The sequence below is a fragment of the Haliotis rubra genome, unplaced genomic scaffold (assembly GCF_003918875.1).
Source record: "Haliotis rubra isolate DU_JTF1 unplaced genomic scaffold, ASM391887v1 Scf111, whole genome shotgun sequence".
Taxonomy (NCBI): Eukaryota; Metazoa; Mollusca; class Gastropoda; order Lepetellida; family Haliotidae; genus Haliotis; species Haliotis rubra.
Window position 1 is genome coordinate 1,877,267 of NW_025765015.1, and position 23,660 is coordinate 1,900,926.

The 23,660-nt window shown below is 42.5% G+C and overlaps 2 protein-coding genes across 2 annotated transcripts in view; one reads left to right on the top strand and one right to left on the bottom strand.

Moving 5' to 3' along the window:
• Nucleotides 1-14,504, bottom strand: part of LOC124288157 (F-box/LRR-repeat protein 5-like) — a 72,680-nt gene extending 58,176 nt beyond the window's left edge. Inside the window, exon 1 of the mRNA XM_046724739.1 lies at nucleotides 14,373-14,504. Within this exon, the coding sequence (XP_046580695.1) occupies nucleotides 14,373-14,459 (87 nt within the window). The 5' untranslated portion in view covers nucleotides 14,460-14,504. The remainder of the gene's footprint in view (nucleotides 1-14,372) is intronic.
• LOC124288168 (protein ATP6V1FNB-like) lies at nucleotides 14,503-16,494 on the top strand. Its single transcript, XM_046724750.1, has one exon. The coding sequence runs from the start codon at nucleotides 14,618-14,620 to the stop codon at nucleotides 15,188-15,190; it is 573 nt and encodes a 190-aa protein (XP_046580706.1). The 5' UTR covers nucleotides 14,503-14,617; the 3' UTR covers nucleotides 15,191-16,494.
• The last annotated feature ends 7,166 nt before the right edge of the window (nucleotides 16,495-23,660 follow it).

Below are 23,660 nucleotides of genomic sequence, written 5' to 3' on the forward strand. Positions count from 1 at the left end.
GGAATCTGTGGTGGGTCAAGCCACTTCGTGGATTCATCAGCTGTCCTTAGATACGTCCTGCATCCCCCCCATGGGAACTGCGTAGCGGCACTTCCGTTACTGCGTAACGAGCAGTTTCCGTACAGAGCAAGAGTGGACGCCAGTGCTCTGACTTCGTGTGGATTGGAGGCTCTTGGAGGATCTAGTCCTGCTGCTTTATAGGCCCTCAGTATAACGTCTCTCATCCAAAATGATATTGTCGTTCTTGAGACTTCTGTAGACATCTCTGGTGACAAGGGGATGAATAGGCGCTTGAATTTTCTTCTCCTTGTTTTAGTCTTTTGGATATATATTTTTGGGGCTCTGACAGGACACAAGGATAAGTCCTGGGTATCCTCTGCTCCGAGGATCGAAAATAGAGCTGGGACGTGAAACTGTCTGTCCTGTTGGCCAGGTAACTGATTCTTTGCAATAAAGTCCCATCTAAGTCCTAGATGTACTGCAGCACGGTCACCAGCGCATGTATTTCAGACATCCGAGCTGCCGTGGCTAAGGCGAGGAGGAACAGAGTCTTCTGTGTGAGTAGCTCGAAGGTCGTTTGCTCTAGTGGTTTTTAAGCATCACTCATGAGATGTTGTAGAACTATTTTCAGATCCCAGGCTGGTGCTCTGAATTTCTTCTGCTGGTCTTCCAGCTTGAAGGATCGTAGTAGAGCAAGTAGCTCTGGCACTTTTGTCAGTTTGATGACCGTCTTCATGGTGACGACTGTACTGATAGCTGCCAGGTATGTAGATAGTGTCGAACCTTTTAGTCGCCTCGTATATCTAAGGTGACATAGATATTCTGCCACTTGAGGGTGCGTTGCTTTCATTGCTGTGAAGCCTTTCTGCACTGCATATTGTTCAAATCTCTGCCACTTGTCGTCATTAAAGTTGCGAGTTGATGTACGTAGAGCTAAAGTTACTGCTTTCACTGCTCTGGCGGAGTACCCTCTTTTCTTCAAACAAGTCTTGATACGGTCCATACGTGTAGCTGGAACGCTAGCAGGTTTCCGTGGAATTGTTTGGTGTGCGGATGTATGAGTAGGTTCGGCCACTCTGGTAGTTTCAGGGTTGGACTTCCGAGTTCTTGTATTAGATCTGGGAACCAGACTCTCGCTGGTCGGTAGGGCACAACCAAAGTCAGTTGTAGTGCTTGGGTCTGCTTGATTTTCAATTATACTTGCGGTAGTAGAATCGGAGGCAGAAACGTGTATGCGTTTAGTCCTTCCCATTGACATGCTCAGTGCATCTGTTGCCCAGGCTTGGGGATCTGGTACTGGTGAGACGAATGTCTGTAGTTGTTTGTTGAACCTTGTGGCGAACAGGTCTATGGAGGGAGATCCTATTTCCCTCATGATGAGCCGGAACGCCTCTGGGTGGAGCATCCATTCCGTGGGTGACAGATGAAGTGGGCGAGATAGAGCGTCTGCTAGTACATTCTTGGCTCCTGGAATGTGACATGCCTTTAGCCAGATGTTTAATTCATCTATGATGTTGAACAACTGGAATGTGAGCTGGAGTAAGCTTGGTGATCTCGTTGATCCCTGCTGATTTATGTAGCAAGTCTTACAAGGTGGAAGAAAAGAAACTTGCTCAACTCAACACCACGACCAGAAGAACATTCTTCGGGCCTGGCGAGATCCAGTGCGATCCATGAGACATTGATATCTAGATTCCAGAACCCCAAGAGGGAGGAAGATAGAATGATACTATCTGCACTATTAACTCAGAAAAAGGACCAACACTTTATGTCGGATCATTTGGCCTCAACTCAGCGGGTCTCACTCTACTACGCAGACAGGGTCTACTTTCAGCATGTTCCTAGAGTGACAGATTTACCCAGCCACTACTAAGAGTTCCTTGGGCAGCACCTACTATCTTCGGCAGAGAGATTGATGAAGTTACCAGGGAAGTCATGATGATCAAATCTATTGACACATTGGCCAATGTCATTCGTCAAACGTCTCAAAGATACAGCAACAAGTCTCAATTCTCCGGAATTCAGAAAGCAAAGGAGAAGAAATACTCTAGCTCCAGAGGCGGGGAAGAGCTCTTTTCGTTGCTCATCCTGAAAACAGCAGAGGCAACTTTGGGAGAGGGCTTCAGAGGAGAACAGACATTGAAGATGGGGTTCGGAACGACTGGACACTTCCACCCCCAGCCGTTCCTGTGCAACCATCGACAGTGGGTGGAGGTCTACAAAAGTACTGGGAAAATTGGAGAATCTTGGATGACGACTACGTCTCACAAGTACTGCGAGAAGGCTACAGAGTGCAGCTAAAAGCCAGACCACCACTGACCCTCGACCTGGTAGTCTTCAGCTACGCAGACGACAAGGCAGTAAAGTTAGAAGAAGCCATCAACTCACTATTGGCCAAGAACGCTGTAGAAAAACGTTAAATCAACATCATCTGATGCCCGGCTTCTACTCAATTTCATATTATCATCCAAGTCCGGTGCTCTCAGGAAGGGTTCCATATGATGCAGAGGGAATCTCTTAGCATTAAATGTAGGTAGATGTTGATTCTGGTGTCGGGTTGTTTTCTCAAATGCAGCACATAGGTTAGCAGACACCTTGGAGATCGGTTCGATTGGTGGAATCGGTGTCGAAGTCATCATTCCACATCTTGTACGTGAATGCTGCATCCGATTCCTTGGATGGAGAGTCTAAGTCCAGACAGTTAGCAATCCATGATGTGACCTCTGCTTCTGAGAAGACGAAGTCGCCCTCTTCCTCTGATAGCTCTGGGTTCGCTGCATCTTCCTTCCTTGAACCTACGTTACGTGAACCTTCCTTCCGAGAACGTTCGTGTGAACGTGACAATGCTGATCTGTAAGTATGAGTGCTGCGGGATACTGATGTAGAACGACTGATTCTCGAGGGGGATCTTCCTCCATCTGACGTTCTGACATGTTTAGGGTTCGCCGAACCTCTAGTAGACTCCGGGACGTTCACCGAACATCTTGTGGACTGAGGGACGTTTGCCGAGCCTTTAGTATACTCAGGGACGTTCTTCGAACCTCTTGTAGGTTTAAGGACGTTCGCCGAACTTCTTGTAGATTCCTTGACGTCTTGTAGACTCAGGGATGTTCGCTGAACCTCTAGTAGACTCAGGGACGTTCGCCGAACCTTCTTCTTCCAATGTGATTAGGTCCACGGAACCTGAACGATCACTGACATTATCTTCGGCCATAGACTTGTGAGGAACAGGTTTCTGTAAGGCCGGGGTTTGCCGAACTTTGTCTGACATAGTAGGGTTCTGCCGTGAAGCTCTTTCTTCGGCGAACCTCTGCTCCATCATCTGCTTTGTAAACTGACTCATAAATTCACCTGGGTCGAAGTTCTGAGTCGTAGGCCGGAACTGATGCGGTGTAGATGCAGTGCTCGAGAATGCTGAGCCGTCAAGAACTACCTGCAGTTGCGATGATGCTACACTGTTGTTGTCTACTTTGACAGATGTCTGAGTTGCTGACGGCTGGTCTTCAAATAGCTGAACTGCTGTCAAAAGTCGCAGGGGACGATTGTCTCGCTGTGGAGGTAGACTGCGTCGATGATCTTTCTGGTACTTCAGGTAACAGCATCGGAGGGTCAGTGTAAACATCTTCTTCATCAGGACACACAATGTCTTCATTAAACGACCTATGATGCGTTGATTTACTGGAACGCGTTGATTTTGACGAAGTTCTGGATGAAGATGACTTTTTCTGCGTCGTAGACGATGAGGACGTCTTCTTCTTATCCCCTGCTGGCGTTAACTCAGTAGAAGCAGATCTCTTCTTGGACCCAGCTGAGCCCCTGAGCCACAGACGACATCCCCTGAGCCGAAAACGACTGCCCCTGTAATGTACTCGGCAAATCACCTGCGTTATGAATTACAGCAGTAGCTGACAACATCTCCAGGTTTATCACCAGTGACTTGAGATGATTTCCTCCCCCGATACATCGCACGTTTATAAACGTGAGACAAATGACGATTAAATTGCCAATCTGGTAAATTAATGTAATTTTTCAAGTAAAATTGATATTTTTATACTTATCCTGACTCATGATCTTTTGCTTATCTCCCTTTCCTTTTCGAATGGTTGTGGAACGCTTAAATCCCTTTAAGTTCCCGAAGCAGACGTAAAAATACACTCACCCACGAGTTACCTCCCTTTTGGCCTTTTCCCGAGCAAACAGTCATGTGACCAGCCTTACTTGTCACTCTCTCCTGATTTTCTGCCCATGCACTTGGATCTGCTGTGAAATCCAAAGTGTCTTCAGCAGGGAGGTTGGGAGGGCTTCTCGTCATGAGTCAGGATGAGTATAAAAATATCAATTTTACTTGAAAAATTACATATTTTTTCTTATCCTGACTCATGATCTTTTGCTTATAGAATCCGACGGATTGGTGGTGGGTCAAGTCACTTCGTGGATTCATCAGCTGTCCTTAGATACGTCCTGTATCCCCCCCATGGGAACTGCGAAACGACATTGCCGTGATCCTATTCTTCCAACTTCCGTTGTAACTCAGGGGGGACCACTTTCTTGTCTTACTTCCATCTCAGACAAGTTGAATCATGTTGATTCATGTGGCTACAGATAAACTAGCATCTTCTTATTACTAGATATCTCATAACAACCCATAGATTATGATAAGATCTTTATCATAAATGAGTTGCGACCCCTTCATGTACAGGTAAGATCTTTACCCGTATAGGATCTTTAATCACTCATGCTAGCCTGTCCTAGACTGTGCGCATGGACTTTCAAACTAATACTTTTCCTTAGTAAATTATCAACAAGTCAACGTGATAAAGGGTGAGATTTTCCAACTCAGCGCCTTTGAGGAACTGTTAGTTGCTGTGCTACAACGAGAGGCCCAAATTGGTGAATGCCTGAGACGTCTTCAGTGGCTATGTCTCGGAGGTAGTGGTTGGCAAACACTGTGTCCGACTTCCAAAAGCAGCCCTCCATAATTGCTGGTATAGAGCAATTTCCGTGCAGAGCCAGTGTTGACACCAGTGCTCTGACTTCGTGTGGGTTGGAAGCTCTAGGACTAGTAGGAGGTTCTAGTCCTGCTGCTTTTTGGCTCTCAATATGATGGCTGTCATCCAGAACGATATCTTTGTTCTTTAGACTTCTGCTGATGTCTCTGTTGATAATGGGATGAACAGGCGCTTGAATTTTCGTCTCCTTGTCTTAGTCTTTGAAGATATATCTTCAGGGCTCTGACCGGACACAAGGATAAGTCTTCTATACCCTCTGGGCCGAGGATTGTAGATAGCGCTGGTACGTGGAACTGTCTATCTGGCTGACCAGGTAGTTGGTTCTTGGCAATGAAGTCCCATCTAAGTCCTAGATAAACTGCTTTATATTGCCCTCTGTCGAATCTGGTTCGAGTCCAGCGCATGTATCTCTGATATTCGAGCTGCCGTGGCTAGCACAAGCAGGAACAGAGTCTTCTGTGTCAGCAGCTCGAGTGTAGTCTGGTCTAGAGGTTCGTAGGCATCACTCGTAAGATGATGTAGAATTACATTCAGATCACAGGCCGGAGCTCTGAACTTCTTTTGCTGGTCCTCCAGTTTAAAAGATCTCAGCAGAGCAAGTAATTCTGGTACTTTCGTCAACTTGATGCCTGTTTTCATGGTTATCACTGTACTGATGGCAGCGAGGTATGTAGATAATGTCGAACCCTTCAGATGTCTGGTCTGTCTAAGATGACACAGGTATTCCGCCACTTGATGATGAGTAGCTTTCATCGCAGTGAAGCCTTTCAACCTTGCATAAGTCTCAAACTTCAGCCACTTGTCATCATACAGGTTACGAGTAGATCTGCATTACTGCCTTGGCTGCCTTGGCGGAGTATCCTCTTTCTTCAAACATGTTTTGATACGGTCCACACGTGTAGCTGGAACGCTGTTGGGTTCCCGTGGACTTGCTTGGTGTGTGGATGTATGAGTAGGTTCGGCCAATCTGGTAACTTGATTGTTGGACTTTCGAGATCTTCTATTAGGTCTAGGAACCATACTCTCGCTGGCCAGTACGGCGCGACCAAAGTCATTTGTAGCGCCTGTGTCTGTTTGATCTTCAACAGTACTTCCGGTAGTAATATCGGGGGGTGGAAACGCTTAAGCGTTTAGTCCTTCCAAAGATATGCTCAGTGCATCTGTTGCCCAGGCTTGAGGATCTGGAACTGGTGAGGTGGTGAGGTGAAATTGGGTTTAACGTCATGCTTGAGAATATTTCGCTCATATGACGATGTGGAACTGGTGAGACAAACGTCTGTAGTTGTTAGTTGAACCTCGTGGCAAACAGGTCTATGCAAGGGGATCCTATTTCCCTTATGATGAGCCGGAACACTTCTGGATGGAGCATCCATTCCGTAGGTGACGGGTGCAGTGGTCAGGATAGAGCGTCTGCAAGTACATTCTTGGCTCCGGGTATGTGACACGCCTTTATCCAGATGTTTGCTTCCTCCGTGATGTGGAACAACTGGAATGTGAGCTGTAGCAGGCTTGGTGACCTTGTGGATCCTTGTTGATTTATGGAGAATGCCACTGTAGAGTTGTCCGTGTGGACCATCAGCATTTTGTTGTTCAGTGAGCTCGACCATAGTTGTAAGGCGTTGATCACAGCTTTCATCTCCAGCAGATTGATCTGAAGATGTTACTCTATTTTGGACCTCCTTCCTGATGCAACTTGGTTGTTGAGATGCGCACCCCAGCCTTGTATCGAAGCGTCTATGTAGAGATTTTGAGTTCAAGGCCGGCTCTTGTAAATAGGTCCCTCTGCAAATTCAACCTGTGCGTCCACCACAGTAGATACCTCTTGAGGTTGTCTGGCAGCAAGATAGGGTCGAAGCTGTCTAGATGTTTTGTCAGGAACCGTTGCAGCGGTTTTAGTTGTAACCTTCCTGTGCAAGTCAAGTCCTGCGCCGAGGTAAGTAGACCGAGTAGAACTTGCCATGATCGTAGTGTTAACGGAGAGATGACTGCTGGTGGAATCATGGCTTGTATCTTGACCCAACGATCTTCTGGGACGACAATACGATTCTGTGTTGTGATAAACCTTATCCCCAGAAATTGCAGATCTTGTTTTGTTTCCAACTTTGACTTCATAAAGTTCACCAGCCGTCCTAGTTGAGTGAGCAACTTGATCATGAAGTTCAGCTGTAGTCTGAGTTGACTGGCATCTTGGTGAACCTGAATTCCTTCATCCAAGTAGAAGGCATTGCGTAGACCTCGATGATGTAGATATGCGACTATAGGCTTGATTATTCATGTGAATAGCCATGGAGCCGAAGATATTCCAAACGGTAGGACGTTCCATTGGAAGTGCTGCCCTCTGAATAGAAATCGTAGATACTTTCTTGATCCCGGATGTATAGGGATGTGTAGATACGCATCCTGTAGGTCTATTTGGGCCATGTAATCTGCTGGATGGATGAGTAGTCTGAGTTGAGGTAGGTGCATCATTCTGAACCTCTCTGGTTTCAGTAGATAGTCTTTGTTGAATTTGAGCATGTTGTAAATCAGTCTGAATTTCTCCTTGGAGTTCTTCTTCAGGGTTCCCACAGGCATGGCAGGCCAAAATTCCCTGACTTTTCCCTGACAAGTATAGATTTTTCCCTGACCATTTAAGTGTAAAAACTGGCCTTCTTCCTCCCTTTCAGTCAGTCCTAACCACCCTGTTAAGATATTTCCTTCACACATATCATAAATACACACAATAATTGTTAATTTATTACATTAACCAAAACATTGATATTTGTGATGAAGAAAATTTTCCTTGACTCTCCTACCACAATGTTACATAATACTATTAGATACATTTGACCGTGACCATCAAATACATATTCTCAGGTGAAGTCAGTAAAATATCATCTGAAAACTTTGTATTTTATATTAAAGGCTTTTGACAAAGAGCATAAATGTGAAACTGATGATTGAATTGAATTGTTTCATTCAAAGTCTGGAACACATTTCTTCATTATCCCAAAATGTTGTAATTATGAAAGGCGTATTTGGAAAGAATAAACATGCAAGATATAACTTTACATTCAGTACAACCATGACAACTAGATTATGAACATCATTAAACCACTTTCAATTTTGTGAATAAACAGCAAAAAATACAAATAATTTTTACAAATAATACATAGTAGTTATTGCCAAATCCATATACAGCATAATTTTGAAGAATAGGACCTAAAAAAAAGAATATAAAGCCGTATAAGGGACTCCAGTGCTCGACCAACCATCCACTTGGGCGAAAAGGGAGAGAGTGACAAGTAAGGCTGGTCACATGACTGTTTGCGCGTGAAAAGGGCAAAAGGGAGGTAAGTCGTGGTTGAGTGTATTTTTACGTCCGCGTCGGGAACTTCAAAGGATTCAAGTGTTCCACTACCATTCGAAAAGGAAAGGGAGATAAGCAAAAGCTCATGAGTCAGGATAAGAAAAAATATACAATATCTGACTGACTGAGTTTTGGTTTTACGCCACTTTTAGCAATATTCCAGCAACATCACGGCTGGGGACACCAGAAATGGGCTTCACACATTGTACCCACGTGGGGATTCGAACCCGGGTCCTCGGCATGACGAGCCAACGCTTTAACCACTAGGCTACCCCACCGTCCCATAAAATATCTGCAACGCAAGCTGGAAGAACATGGATTAATGCATGATGGGTATAGGGGGTGAGGATCAGCCGCTGATAACCGGTATCTGCAAACACTGCAAGATTTCATCAAATGTAAACAATTACATTATGATGAGAAAAAGTGACAAAATATGAATAATTTTTTCAAAATTTTGGCATACGATTAAAATTAAATATAACCAGAAACAATACACTGCTAAATTTGGCTAATAGGATCTAAATATCAAAGGATACGGGACTCTAGTGCTCGCCCAACCATCCGCTTGGGCCATGGTGGAGAGAGTGACCAGCGAGTGAGTGGCTAGTCACATACTGTTTGAGCGGGAAAAGGGAGGCAACTCGTTGGTGAGTGAACTTTTACATCCGCTTTAGGGAACTACAAGGGATTCACGTGTTCCACTACCATTCACATAGAAGGAGCAAAGCATATAAGCATGAGTCAGGATAAGGACAAATTATAATCCTAATGTTTTCATTGGCCAAAAATGTAAACTTACAAGAACATTTCTTTTAGATTGTTTGATTACCCATATATACTTAATAAAATGATTCCGAATGCTATTTTCCGCACAACAATCGCTTCCGAGTTATAAACGAAATGAGTAAACAGTCGCTGAAAATAGCGTTTTTGTCAATATTGAAGGATGTCATCTTTCGAAAATATAAGCAAATAGTAACCATGTCATAAGAAACCCATAAGCGGCAAGCCAGGTCAAATATCTGTGTTTTATGCGAATTTTCGTTTGTTGATAGATCAGTGTCAGCGACCAGGTAAGAGAAAATCCAAAAAACCATTTTTTTTAAGTCCCGCTGAACCCTAACCTTCTACTAGGTTTTGTTAGACTCAGTATAGCAGTGTAACGAATAATACTTAGCCTAATGTATGACAGATGAGCACAAATTTTTCTCCATATTCCTGATGGTTAATTCTGACTCGTTTACACATTGAAAAGGGCTGTTTGTAAACACAGGAAGATGTTCCTACCTATTTGCATTCATATATTTTTATCAGTATATGACCCATACACTGTCATTTACATACTGCCAAGAAACCTCCCCATTAAACGATAAGAAATTTTTACTTTAGTTACGTATCTAGGCTGCATAAGTCTACGAAATGACCTCTACAAAACCTTACGACATAATAACCTAGCCGAGAGCTGCGATGGGGTTCTACAGTCAATACAGCATGCACCAGATTTCTGTAGTCCGTTTCTTCAGGTGCTTTCTTCCAGCTGTACAGTAATTTCACTTCAACTACTGACATCGGTATTCCATTGTAGGCAGCGCACACAGTTTGCCACGCTTCTACTGTTCCACTCTGACGTTTTAAAAACGTCTTTTTCTAAATTTCGTAGACGTCACATGATTCTCTTACTCTTCCTCATATAGTCCTTTCTGAAGGATTGATATTAGAAATACCAAAAAGTGTAACAGTATTTTTAAAATAAACATAATATATGCACAGTATGTGCAAAATAACATTTCAAGAACACAAAAACAACTAAAGTAAGGCCAGAAATGCTTGGAAAATGCTTTTTGGCAATTATTTGATAATGGTTGATATTTCAGATTCAAAACTCATATATACTACTCAAAACAAGTTAAGGGTCAAAACTTTTAATGGCCATAACTACAAATATATGTAAAAGTAACATGTAGCGATCATATAACAACTCGAGCCAACATTTCATGATAACCATAACGGGAGACAAAAACAGCAGGAATGTCAGTAATTGCTGATCAATAAGGTCAAAGTGACCTACTGTCAGAAGTGAAAATTCAAACGCCAACATCGGACTAATAACGGATGTAACCACCTCGAGCAGTAAGACAAGCAGTACACCTCTGTCTCATACTGTTCACCAGATGTTGGAAGAAGGCTTGGGGTATTGTCTACCATTCTGCAATGAGATACTGGGCCAGTTCTGCACGGTTCTTTGGAGGGGCGTGGTTGTTACGAAGCCTGCGTCCTTACTCGTCCCAAGCATGTTCCATAGGGGCTAAATCTGCTGAATATGCCGGGCATTCCATGTGCTGAACATTGTTCTGTCTACGGAAGTCTGTCACAACATGGGCGCGGTGTGGTCGGGCATTGCCACCTTCGAATATGGATCCAACACCGATACGTTGTAAACATTGCAAAACAAGGGGTCTGATAATCTCCCGTAGATAGCGATTTCCGGTCAGGGTACCATTAATGACATAGAGAAGTGTCCTTTAATGAAAGGAAAACGCACCCCAAACCATGACACCCCCGCCTCCAAATGGCAAACGTTGGTTGACGTTAACGTCAGCAAACCTCCCTCCTGGACGCCGATACACACGAGGTCTACCATCATTGAACTGTAGAGTAAACCTAGACTCGTCGGAGAAAAGAACTGATGCCAACTGAGCACATTGCCAGCGAACATGGCATCTACACCAGTCATGTCTTGCCGTCGTGTGTCGCTGAAGGAGCGGTGGTCGTACTGCTGGTCACTGTGCCCAAAGATTGTTCCTCGTCAGTCGGTTCCTGACAGTCTGATCAGATACCAGGGTACTTGTGGCAGTTCTCAGTTGGTCACGGAATTGTCTGGCAGTTACTCTGCGTTGTGGGAGAGCCATATTTGTCAGGTATCGGTCTTCTGTAGGAGTTGTTGATGGAGGCCTGTCAGTACGTGGTCGATTATTTAGCGTTCCAGTGACACGAAACCGGTGCCATAACCTTCCAATGACTCTGACTCACATTTAGTCTCTGAGCCTAACTGCGTTGAGGTTCACCATCTTGAAGCCACACAAGAGCTCTTCCTCTGTCTGTCATGCTGAGTTGACGTCTTGCCATTGTTGAATTTCAAGTGACAATAACAATGTGACAATTACAAGTTTTATAGGGAAAATAAGCATTCACAGCACTAATCCCACGAAGAACACGTGCACATGTTGTTCATGATGAAACATCATCTTTCACACGCACAGTGGTGGCGCTTCTGTGAAGCACTCGGTGTTTCAATTTGTTCATTTTTTAACACCCTACCACATGATGACTATTGGCACCACGGTTATCTGTAGCCTTTATCCAGGTTCTGCAATGGTTTTGAATAAACTGTCATACACGGAATGTAAAATTTTATTTATACATAATGCAACCAGCCTCATCAATAACATTACTTGATGACATCGCATGACCCTTAACTTGTTTTGAGTAGTATATAATCATTCATACCACCTCAACCTAATATGGCATATGAGTAATCACAATGTACCATTCCCTAATCATAATGATTACTCGTAAAATATCGTAAAACTTAGACAAAATTCCAGGGTAGAAACACTTCAACGAAACAAACTATACTGTGACCCACCTGGCAGGCAGACAGGGTGACAGCGTTATGTAACGCACGGGCAGTGCATGTCAGGGACCGTCTCAAGTGTCAGTATCAAGTGTCAGTATCACTGCTGGTCGAGGACTCTAGCGGAATTACAACTGGTGCAACTGGCTGACGTTAACGCCATCCCGCAGACGGTATTCGTCCTCGATTTTGAGAACATGGTTTTCAGCCTTTTGCCACACTTCTGTGGTAATTCTCGCAAAAGAAGCATGCACAAGCTCTTTAACATCTGAAAGCGTGAATGTGGTATTACTGCGAGCAATAAAATTCTTACAGTTACCCCAGATCAGCTCAATGGGATTGAGCTCACAGTGCCGTACTGGTGTACGCAGAACTATGTGGCCTTGTTTTGCAGCTAGTTCGTCATTGATGTACTGGATTGGCTTTTTGTGCTGCCGGATTTTTTCCATGAGCTGGGGCTTTGTTTCTTATTGCCTGTAAGGCACGTTACAGGAAGTGAGAAAATCCTGCAACTGAGCCTTGAGATTGCTCATGATGGGTGTGATGGTACCAGGGACACGCAGGTTATGGTAACTGGCATTATCCAAAATGATAACGCTTGGTGCGTCCAGCTGCAGGAAAAGCTGATGTTCGAACCAATCCAAAAATACCTGCCCATTCATTTCACTATGGTAATCACTATCACATTTCTTGGCCTCAAAAACAAAGTCACAACCCCCAATCAGTCCCTTGCTACGGGTACCAGCATGCAAGATGATCAGGCATCTACGTTTGCCTGATGGTAACACTGGTGCCTTAGAACAATCTGAAGGAAGACACATCCGATCGGTTGAGTGATTTTTATTACACCAGGTTTCATCAAGGTATATAATTTGAAACCCCAAACTGCAATATTCTTCAACTGTTCTGAGATAAGCTGATCGCATGGACAGGATTGAGTACTTTTCTCTAAACACAGCTCTGTGACCTCTGTAATCTCCCCTTTTGTGTACCTGAACCCCATTTCTACCAGAGCTATAAGTGTTGTTTTCAAGACATTTATTGTATCTTTGATCTCATCTTGTGTTTTAGCACACATCGGTGGGATTTTGCATTCATACAGTTTATAAACTGCACCCCTGAGGTAACTGATTTGATTACAACTTTGTAAACCTAACAATATGTCAAATTAAGGGATTTACACATTCTATAGTAAACCCTGTCATAGCTGATGAGAGGTTTCCCGCTCTGTTTCTCCAGTATGAAATACTGGTATAAATTTGAAATTAATTGTTCTGCAGAGATATCAAGTCGCATGTTGCCAGTTCAGTGCTCATACACGAAGTGAAACTTCTATGGGTGAACAAGATTATCTATGCAATTTAAATTAAGACTTTTTTACGTAATTATTTTGAATATAACTACTACAACAGTTCCATCTTTTTCACATATAGATGTTAAAAAAACCCAACTTTTTACAACCATTTATGTAATTTCATTAGTTGAGGCTATATGAATAATTATAGTCTGTTTTTAACTGAATAACATGGAGCAAACCATGTGTGCACAACTGATTGCTATTTCCGACTTAGTAGACAAGCCAAATACACACAGTAATCTGTACTTCTACACATAAACCAATGCCTAGCATAACAAGAACTACAACTGCAATTGTGAATTATCATGTCTTGTGAAGATTGATTGCAAGCTTCCTATTTTCATTTACAAATTTTCTTTGTATGTAATGCATGTGTTTTATAATGCACATCCATGTACCCCTAAGACCAACATTATGGCAAGGGATGTATGTAATTTAATGCTTTAGATATATTATTATTGACACATACACTCATAGTTCAAATGCATACACACTGCAAGCCCACGGGACTGTGTGAGTCCTCGAGGACAATCGATGTCATTGTCAGCAACTACTGAGGGAGTACTGCATACAACAAGTAGAAATGCCCATTCCGAAATGCATCATAGATAAATGGCGCATGTAAAGATGTCAGTGAACGGGTTAGCATGCTTTCTATTTAACTTTCAGGTAAAACAATTGTTACAGATGGGTGAGTGATCTGGCAGTATCCTATATAGATATCAACGGTTTAAGCCAAACGTCCACAGGATTAATTTTTTTTAAATCTCAAGAATATACGAAGGGTAGTAACACCCACAATCTGAATAGGATTGATGAAGGTTATGTTCTAATCCGCGATGCAGGGTCATGTCTTGACAGTAAAGCCCTAAAGGACCGTATCGCGTCTCTCGGCAAGGGTCGGGAGAGCGAAAACCGAAGGTCTATCAAGATAAGCCCATACCATGCTTGATTGGGACTAAGGTGTCAAGTGACAACAGTATTGCTGTGAATGTAATAAGGATTGGACTTAAACAATACCATATCTAAATACTTGTGAACCAGTTGTTTCATGCGTGAGTGGGGAACCGTAAAGACATCCACTTCCTCTGGCCACTCAGGCGCCATTTTGTCTCAAACGGGAGATAAATGTGTTCTCGCGAGATTGTGACGTAGTGCTACCAGGGCAACAGACGACGCAGAAGGTAACGAGGGATCGAAAACTATAACTATTAGCAGGCAGATCCGCAGTACACAACAGTTAAAGGTTGACCAAAGTATCAAAGATGGCTTGCAGAAATCCCAATTTTTCAACTCAGCACCAGAACTTTCTAACTGAGTCGTACAACAAGGAAAGAGATGCACGCCTGAAATGGCATTTCAAGTGTGAGAAGTCTGAGTCGAAGAAGCCCAAACAGTTCGATGTTTTCAGACGTAAAATCGAAGAAGGATCCAAACCATCCGAGGCATTACTACAGAGGTTGCCAACAATTGTAGGTGAGACTCGATATAATAAGAAGAAAGCTAATCTAGTGGACATGATGGCAGAACGTGCAACCACCTCTTTGAACCCTGGAGCAGAAATGAGACCTGTTACACCCAAAACAAAATCAGGCCTGTATGATGGGTTTACAAAAGAAGGGAGGGGTCGGTACCAGTACTTGGAGAAGAGATATAAGAAGATTCCTGAACAAAAGTACGATTTTCCCCTTCTCAGCTCATGGGAATACGGATGGAGACTTGGAGATGTGATAAAGAAAGAGGAAATTAAGAAACCAGCCCATGGTCGCACAAAAATTGTGGCAGACACATTTTACACAAGGAATGGAATTTCCAGAGATACCTCACTGAAAGCTTAGATATCAAAATGTATATACTTGTGAGATTAAGCATCTCATATGTTTATTCATTAACTCAGATGGTAATATTTTGCTCAGTGAAATGATATATCTTTGGAATCAGATTCTTCCAAGGTGATTGGATTTCTTGGATGGACATGGCACAATCAATATTGTTAATGTTTTATTTCACCACAAAAACATTTGTGAACTATCCTTGTTTTGAACTCCACGGTGAATCAACTTTCATCAAAGTTATAGTGAAATGGTGTTTTATTTTGAGTTAATTTGATGTGGGTTTTTCATTAACATAATGAGAAGTGTGTACACAAACTACTGAATATACTGATTTGTATAATTGCAGAAGACTGTTTCATCTGTCCTAATGAATCACAGGTGTCCTCTTGTGTATGCTGCCTTCTTTGTTAATCAAGTATTCATTGCCACTGTTAAACACTGATTACGTCAAGGTATCACACTTTGAAATTGAATGATCAAATGGCCATATTTGGACATAACTGTTGTGTGTAACAGGCAGCCATTTTCTGTTGCAGAAGGTCATGGAAGGTTTGTGGTTGCGATTGTGGTTTGTAACAAAGATGAAAATTCTGCATTGTCAATTATGATGCAGGTATAGTGTTCATTTGTATTTGTCACATTTTCAAATTACCTGTAAGGACAGTTTTGCTTATATCATTTGTTCTGATAATCACCATAGAAGACTGTGAAATTTACAAAATTTACGTTTCCATGTTCTGGGATTGTTGTAGCAAGAATTATTGTGTTGGGAGGTTGTTTCTAAACTAATATAGTGGGAATTCTCTTGTTTGCTCAAACTGTGTGCCTATATGTATTTAGTTTGCAATATATGTTGCTGTTAAAACTCAAAGAATCTGTGATTACATAGTGTGATAATGTTCTATTTATGGTTTGTTATCACCTCTTCATTATTTTATGTACATATATGTTTGACAAGGTTATTTGATGAGATCTGACTGACATAGAACTGACTGGTTGTCAGACAAATTCTGCACAACTATTTAGATCATTTTATTTTTTCACCTCTGTATCAATTATAATGGTGCACAATTTAGTATGATGTTATATTTTGTACATCAAGGTATTGCTTGACATATCAAGCCTTTTTTGCTCACCGGAGAAGGTGCTTGTTGCAACACATGCATCATGTGTAACAAGGGTTACCTGGTCTTTATTTTATATTTGTATTGGATGATCTGATATACACTATTGCACATGATTAGCTAAGCTTACATTTTTAAGAAAACAGTGAACAAGAATTGTAAATAAACAAATGTACTAGCTTGTTTTCTTTATTGTTTTTTCTCCCTTTAAGGCCAGACCAATTTTGTTTCTTGTTTTACAGATTTTTTTCCTCAGATGACCTAAAGGCAGGAGGGATGGGGTTTTTTTTAAATTACCAGTCAAAGCAAAAAACCCACATGTGTTTCCATGTTAACTCTCTTGGTTTGTTTATATCAACTAAAAATAAGTTGAGTGAGTTTAGGTTTCACACTGATTTCAAGAGTATTTCACGTACATGTCTATCACATTAACATTAGGATTTTATTTTTTGAGCGGGGAAAATTAGTTTTTATTGTTTCTCTTATTTTGAAAAAATATGACCGGCGGATCCATAAAACAAGAAATAAAATTGGTCTGGCGTAACCTAACATTTGGAAATAGAAAATTATAGACAGCTTGGTATTGTATAAATCTTACTCAATGACAACAGTTTCAGACAGCTGCAATATTGATTGAATAAATGTACCAGTATTTTTATTTACAGACCGCCACCATATAACTGGAATATTGCTGTGTGCAACATCAAACAGCAAGCAAGCAAAAAAACAAACAGTACTGTTTTGTAGGATTATTCCTGCCGAAGTAGGAGTTGTGAGGATCACATGGTTTAGCAGATGTACATGCCACCAAAAACCAAACAAGCTTATGGGGACTTAATTGTTTGTTGGGGAGTGCTTGTTTGTGAACATGTAAACATCTGTTCCTCCATATCTCTTGGCCAATGAAACTGAAAATCAGCGTGCTTGTTGATTTGAACAAATTATGACACCTGAATTAAGAAATACAGTTTTACCTGTGCTCATTTTTAGTTTAATAAAGTATAGTTTTGCCTTAAGCTTATATATTTAAAGGAGCACTGATCCAGAGCGATTAATGTTTCACGCAAACAATCTAAGTACAAATCCTAGCTGCAAGCTGGTCAGCCTCTGCTCCCTCGACCGTGATGGACACGGGGACTGGGCTACTGTCCACCCTGGCAGAATTTCTTCAATGTAAACAGTGGGACAGTAGCTAGGAAGGTTGGATGCCCATCAGATGCTGTAATTTGTAAATATCTCTTGCAGTTCTGTCTGATTGTAGTATCCCAGCAGTGTAAGTTTTTTGGGGGATTTTCTAATTCGTGGATGGTATAATGACTGATCCAATTTGATCCTTTTTCTGTGTTTTTTACCTCGATGTTTAATCATGTCATGTAAAAATATGAAGTCCATTACCTATGAGATTAAAAACACACATTTGATTTATTTGAATCCGTAAACTGAATAACCCCACCCCATTGCTAGAAAAATCTGAAAATTTACTTAAATAGTAAATATATTTATGTAAATAAACTCATGGGCAAAAGAAAGTATAGGCAGTGTAGGAAAGATAGCCCATCCCAACGTCCGAGACGGGTGAATTTTTTGGAGGACAGGTTAAAAAAATATCTAGTCCGTCCTCATGTCGGGTCAATTTTAGCAAACCAATGACATATATATAATGCTTATAACCTTTTTGAATATTTACTGCCGAAGGTGTTTTATTTATATTTGGAGGAAAGGCTAGATTTTGGCAGGACTGGTAAAAAATTTGACCTGCCAGTCCTGTGGACAGGCTAGATTTTATACATCTTTCCTACACTGGTATAGGTCATTTTAAAGATCAGTAAAACAGAAACAACACGAGATTTGGATTATGTAATAGATGTAATTTGTAGCAAATTCATTTGCACTTTGCTGTGTGTACAAATCATCACCTGGTTGAAAGAACTGAAGGGTGACATTAACATTCAAACAGTATGGGGGGTAAATATCAAAGTTACAATGATATTCCTTTGACGAATTGCGCACACAAAAGACAGAAAAGTTTGTTCCAGAACGATCATAACGTCAGTAGCGTGTGTGTCCGCCATGGTGGCACGCTTGTGCACATCGTCGCGTCGATGACGTCAAGCGTCGGGTGACGGCATTTGGCAGTCGCTGCCATTCGTCCCTCAGTGCCACTTCCAACTCTTGTCTGGGCGGTGGGGTAGCCTAATGGTTAAAGCGTTGGCTCGTCACGCCGATGACCCGGGTTCGAATCTCCACATGGGTACAATGTGTGAAGCCCATTTCTGGTGTCCCCCCGCCGTGATGTTGCTGGAATATTGCTAAAAGCGGCGTAAAACCAAACTCAGTCAGTCAGTCAGTCCAACTCTTGTCTTGTCTGTGGAGGGTGATGACGACAACGAATTTGTCTTCCCAAATGATCCCACAAATGCTCGATCGGATTCATATCTGGTGATCTAGAAGGCCAGGGTAGAACATTAACGTTATTCTGATGAAGAAAGTTTCTCGTCGCTCTTGCTCTATGGGGAGTTGCATTGTCTTGCTGAAACAATACACCATTTGGTTGATTGTTCAAGAAAGGTAAGACAAAAGGCTGCAAGACTTGATTTCGGTACTCATTAGCATTGAAATTCCCCTGAATAACGACCAACGGTGTCGTTTGGTCGCCAATAATGCCACCCCATACCATCACACCACCTCCACCATAGGCATGGACTTCTTGAATGCATGCTGCTGCAAAACGTTCACGCCGTCGTCTGTAAACTCTGTCAGCCGTCATTTTTTGTGCAGACAAACCCGACTTTCATCCGGGATGAAGACCCTATGCCAATCACGCACTTGCCAGCGGTATACTCGTCTTGCCCATTGCAGTCTTTCAAGTCGATGTTGTTGAGTTAGTCTCATTCCACGGAATGACTGATAGCAACGTATTTCACCTGCTCTCAAACGTCTGAGGACAGTCCTTCGACTGATGCAACGTCCCAACACTGTTTCTGCCGTTAACGTTGCCGTAACAAATCGATTTCGGAGGCGTATATGGTGATCTTCACGTGCGCTGGTTATAGGTGGACGTCCACTCCTCGGCCTGTCCTGTGTTCGACCTGTCTGTCTGAATCGTTGGAGGAGTCTTATAAATCGTCAGTGGCGTACAACCAAATCTCCTTGCAATTCTGACGTTCGTCGCTCCCATATCGGACATACCTATGGCCCTCTCTCTCTGTTCTGGTGTCAGTTGTGGCATACTTTTCATGTGTTTTCAGCAGCTGTGATATGACGGGACCGATGCATCGCATTTATATAGAAACTTTGTACGTGCATTGTGTGCTAGGAGCATGGAACATGCTTTCCACATTTGTGACGTCATCACTCTCACCGTTCAAACGTGTTGCGTTTTGGCGGTGTATTTCCCTTCCCAGTAGTGGGGCCAACATTGCCAGCATGTCTAATTCTCATAACCATGTCAATGACAGTGAAAACATTTTTTTTCCAGTCCTATACTTTCTTTGGCCCATGAGTTTAGATATGTGCAGATTTTAACTTTAGTTCCCAGCAAATGCTTATATGTATTTCTTACGCAACAATGAAGTTCCGTTCGTATCCTCAAAACAGTGATTACTACTCCATTGCTGTAAAACATGTTTCGTGGTATAAACCTACACATGATATTTGTCATCGTTCACTTGATGGTCAGTCAATGAATTTATAACTAGTGGTAATACCACTCAGATTACCCCACAAATGTTCCCATTCAGTATTTCTCATGTCTGGACTAAATACTCAGCATTATGAATAAAGGTCTTATGTGGCAAATGTATTTCATGTTATGTAATATGCGCATGGAAGTGCAGCAAGACAAATTATCACCTGAATTATAAAAACAAACATTGATCAAGGGATAAACCGATAACACACTGATTGATTAATTGCTTTTTTCTTGCACAGTGGATTTGTCAAAAGGTAGTGTTTTGAGTGTCATTTGTCACATGTTACATTTATATAGCGCACATATCCTTGCACTAGTGCATGCTCAAGGCGCTAGTATTTTGTTCCCTCGATCATTGGATGTCAATCTCAACGGCACATCTTATTATCAATCTCAACTCCCTGGGGTCATACAACTCGTGCTGCCACAAGGCACACTGAGTTATTGCGGCTGTCCAATCTTTACGAGGTACCCATTCACAGCTGGGTGGACTGGGACACATAGTCACAGAACTTTGTCCAAGTTTACTGTACGTTGCTGTACCCACAACTAGGTGTTTGCACGTATTCATGTGGCCACCATCTGGTCATATACCAACTGATTTGTGGGTTCTTTTAAGTGCACAGGGTTGTGTACTGTACACTAGGGGTTGTGACAACACTGAAAGAGTGCACACAAAGTTGACTCCAAGGTTTTTACACCCGGTCACACGTGGGCTCGATCCAGGCACCTCATGCCCGCAGGATCACTAGCCTGGCGCCTTAGCCAGCTCGCCCACCATGCCCCCCCAATACGTTGATTGATTGCTCATTATTGGCTAACTAAATTACTTTAATGGCAGACATCATGCAATTAGTTGCCAGGTGTGTTATCTTGGGTGACCAGGGAGATTATACACCAATGTGAAAAAACTGAAACGATATATCATTTTTTCCCGTATTAGACTGTTAAAAGACACATGACATGGAACAGGATTCTTTGTCAGCTGCAGATGAACGGTATATCATTCCTTTATGTGGTTTTTGATGGATACATTCCTCGAACAAGGTACGTGAGGTGAGGTGAATTTGGGTTTAACGTCGTGCTTGAGAATATGTGTGTATGTGCGGCTGCTTGTACTAGCCCAGACTTAAGCTGGTTTTATAGTGCAAGTCCACTGAGATATCATGCCGCAGTGAAGCATGAATACCCCACTCAGACACATTATACTGACTCCAAGCCGACCAGTTCTTGTTGTACCCATTAATGCCGAGCGCCAGGCAGGGACCAACAAGTACCATATTTTAATGTCTTTTGATATGACGCGGTCGGGGATTGAACCTGCGACCTTCCGCTCTCCGGGCGGGTGCTCTAGCCACTACACCACGGAGGCGGTCTATAGGGTACGTAATAGCCTGACATTGTTGCTATAACTTTAGTCTGTTTATATTTTAATATTTGCATTTTGTCTTTATTCATTTGTCATAGCATTCAAAAGAATCATGTTTTTTTGCCGTGAAGTGTAATGAGACAGACAACATACATTAGGTTGCACTTAAGGCGTGTGTGTGAAATATGATTCACGTTGGCAATCTATAAAATGTCTAGATATAACAGTCATGTTATAAATTCACTATAGGTATAAGCATTTCGTGTGCTTTTTATTAAGTTTCAAAATGCATATAAATATGATAATAAACTAACTAGGATTATAAGACAAAATTAGAAGTACATTGACTTCGTTATTTTACAGTCCTAACATTTTTTACCACTGGCAGATGGTCAAACTTCAAAATGTTTTCATTTGTTATCATAATAATGAAGATGGAAATATTACTGAGTAAAACAGATTTAATCTTTGTTGATCAATCTATACTATACTATCAATTGCACATATGCGGGTGGTGCAGCAGAGGTCACGAACCAGTCAAGAATGCTGGGTACTCATGGGAGAAAAACAATAACAAAAGTAACAACCAGTCCACGGAAATTGCTTTTGATCAGTGCCCATTTAAAGTATGGGTGTGCTGATGCTATATATAATAGTTTAAACATATAGGACAAGCTTTGTGTTTTATTGGAGAATGTATTTAAAAATTCTGTAATAACTGGTACAGTAAATTGGTAAATTGAAATTCCTTCCAGTAATAGACAAATAGTTTTTAAACAATATAAAAAACCAAAAATGTGTTTTTTAGGGTAAACAGTAGTATATACAATGATAGTCCGAGATCACTTTCAAGAAAGGTCGCTGTAAAGCTTTATTTCATCCATAAAGCTTTTGCCAGGCCTTTAGATCTCGCCACCATTGTATATACTACTTTTGAACCCCCAGTTAACTTCCCGGCCACACGTGACACTATTGTGTCACTATGACCGCGAACTAGCACTTGTCTGATCACGTGACACTATGTCGTGTTGACCTCGAGGAAACAGTTTAATGTGACAGGATACTATTGGGATTACTCAACAGTAAGTGTTAAATATTTTGCTTGGGGGGTAACATTGTGCCGTACGGTATGACTAATAATTCCTCTCTGACGAAACCTCTCCCTGGCCCATCTTTCAAGTAGTACAAGTTCGGCTCGTCGGCTTTGATGTCCACTTTATCTATGTTGTAAGTTTTGACTGACCATATCTGATCGGTGGCTTGTTTCCGAGTGTCCCCTTCGTGTTCCCCCGGCTGGTAGGGGTACCTCACGAGGGCCCTATCGGGTATCTGTTTCTCCTTCCCACGCGATGGTGCAGCCGACTCAGCCACCACTGATTTCAGTTTGATAGCGTTGGCTGGTTTCTTGCCGGTGAGCCGAAAGTGGTTTCGTGGTTGATAGCCGACACCACTTGAGGTAGCCGCTACCCATTCCGTCGATCGCTTTCCGGGTTGACCATCTCTCACATACTGGTGCCCGAATAAGCCGCCAAAGTCCGATTGAATCTCTCAACTATGGCTTGACTGCGATGAGCCCCGGCAGCGCCACGCCTGACCTGGACGCCGTGCTTGGCTAGCAGTTGTGACATGGCACCCATGAACTCCCATCTGGGATCGACTTGCAGTTCGGTGGGCCATGTCAGCGGACTGCGTTTGTACATGCGTTCGAATCCGCGGGCTACCTGGGCCAAGTCTTTCGCGGTTAAGGGTTCGGCTTCTTTGTAGCGGCTGGCCACGTCCACGACGGTTAGGGCATACTTGTACCTCTTGTCGTGGGGTAGGAACAGGAGGTCGGCCTGGTGGACGCTATTGGGTATGTTAATGCCGAACCTTCTTCGGGGCACGTAGCGTGGTGCCGGTAAATAGATCTGCCACAGGGCTTGTTTTTCAATCCACGCTTTGGCCGTGTCCGGGGATACTCGCGCCATTTTGGCCAGCTTATGTACGGCGCTAGCTCCTTCCCAGTACCCACGCGGGCTGTAGTAAATAGCCTCAAACTTTCTTTGGTTCCGTGACATCCCGACAGGGTATTTATATATACACCTATGTTCTTGGTTCAATTTTCTCATGCCCGTACGTGTACGTGTTGATCCCATCAATGGCTATCCAACGCTTCGTGTCCATCGGTGATAGGGACGTCTTGTTTATCGTCAGTCCGTATATCCTGTGCCCATCGCTTCTAAGCGTGTTCATTTGACGTCTGAAGGTGCGGGTCTTGAACAGGGCTTCCTTGAATCTGGCGTGTTTGAT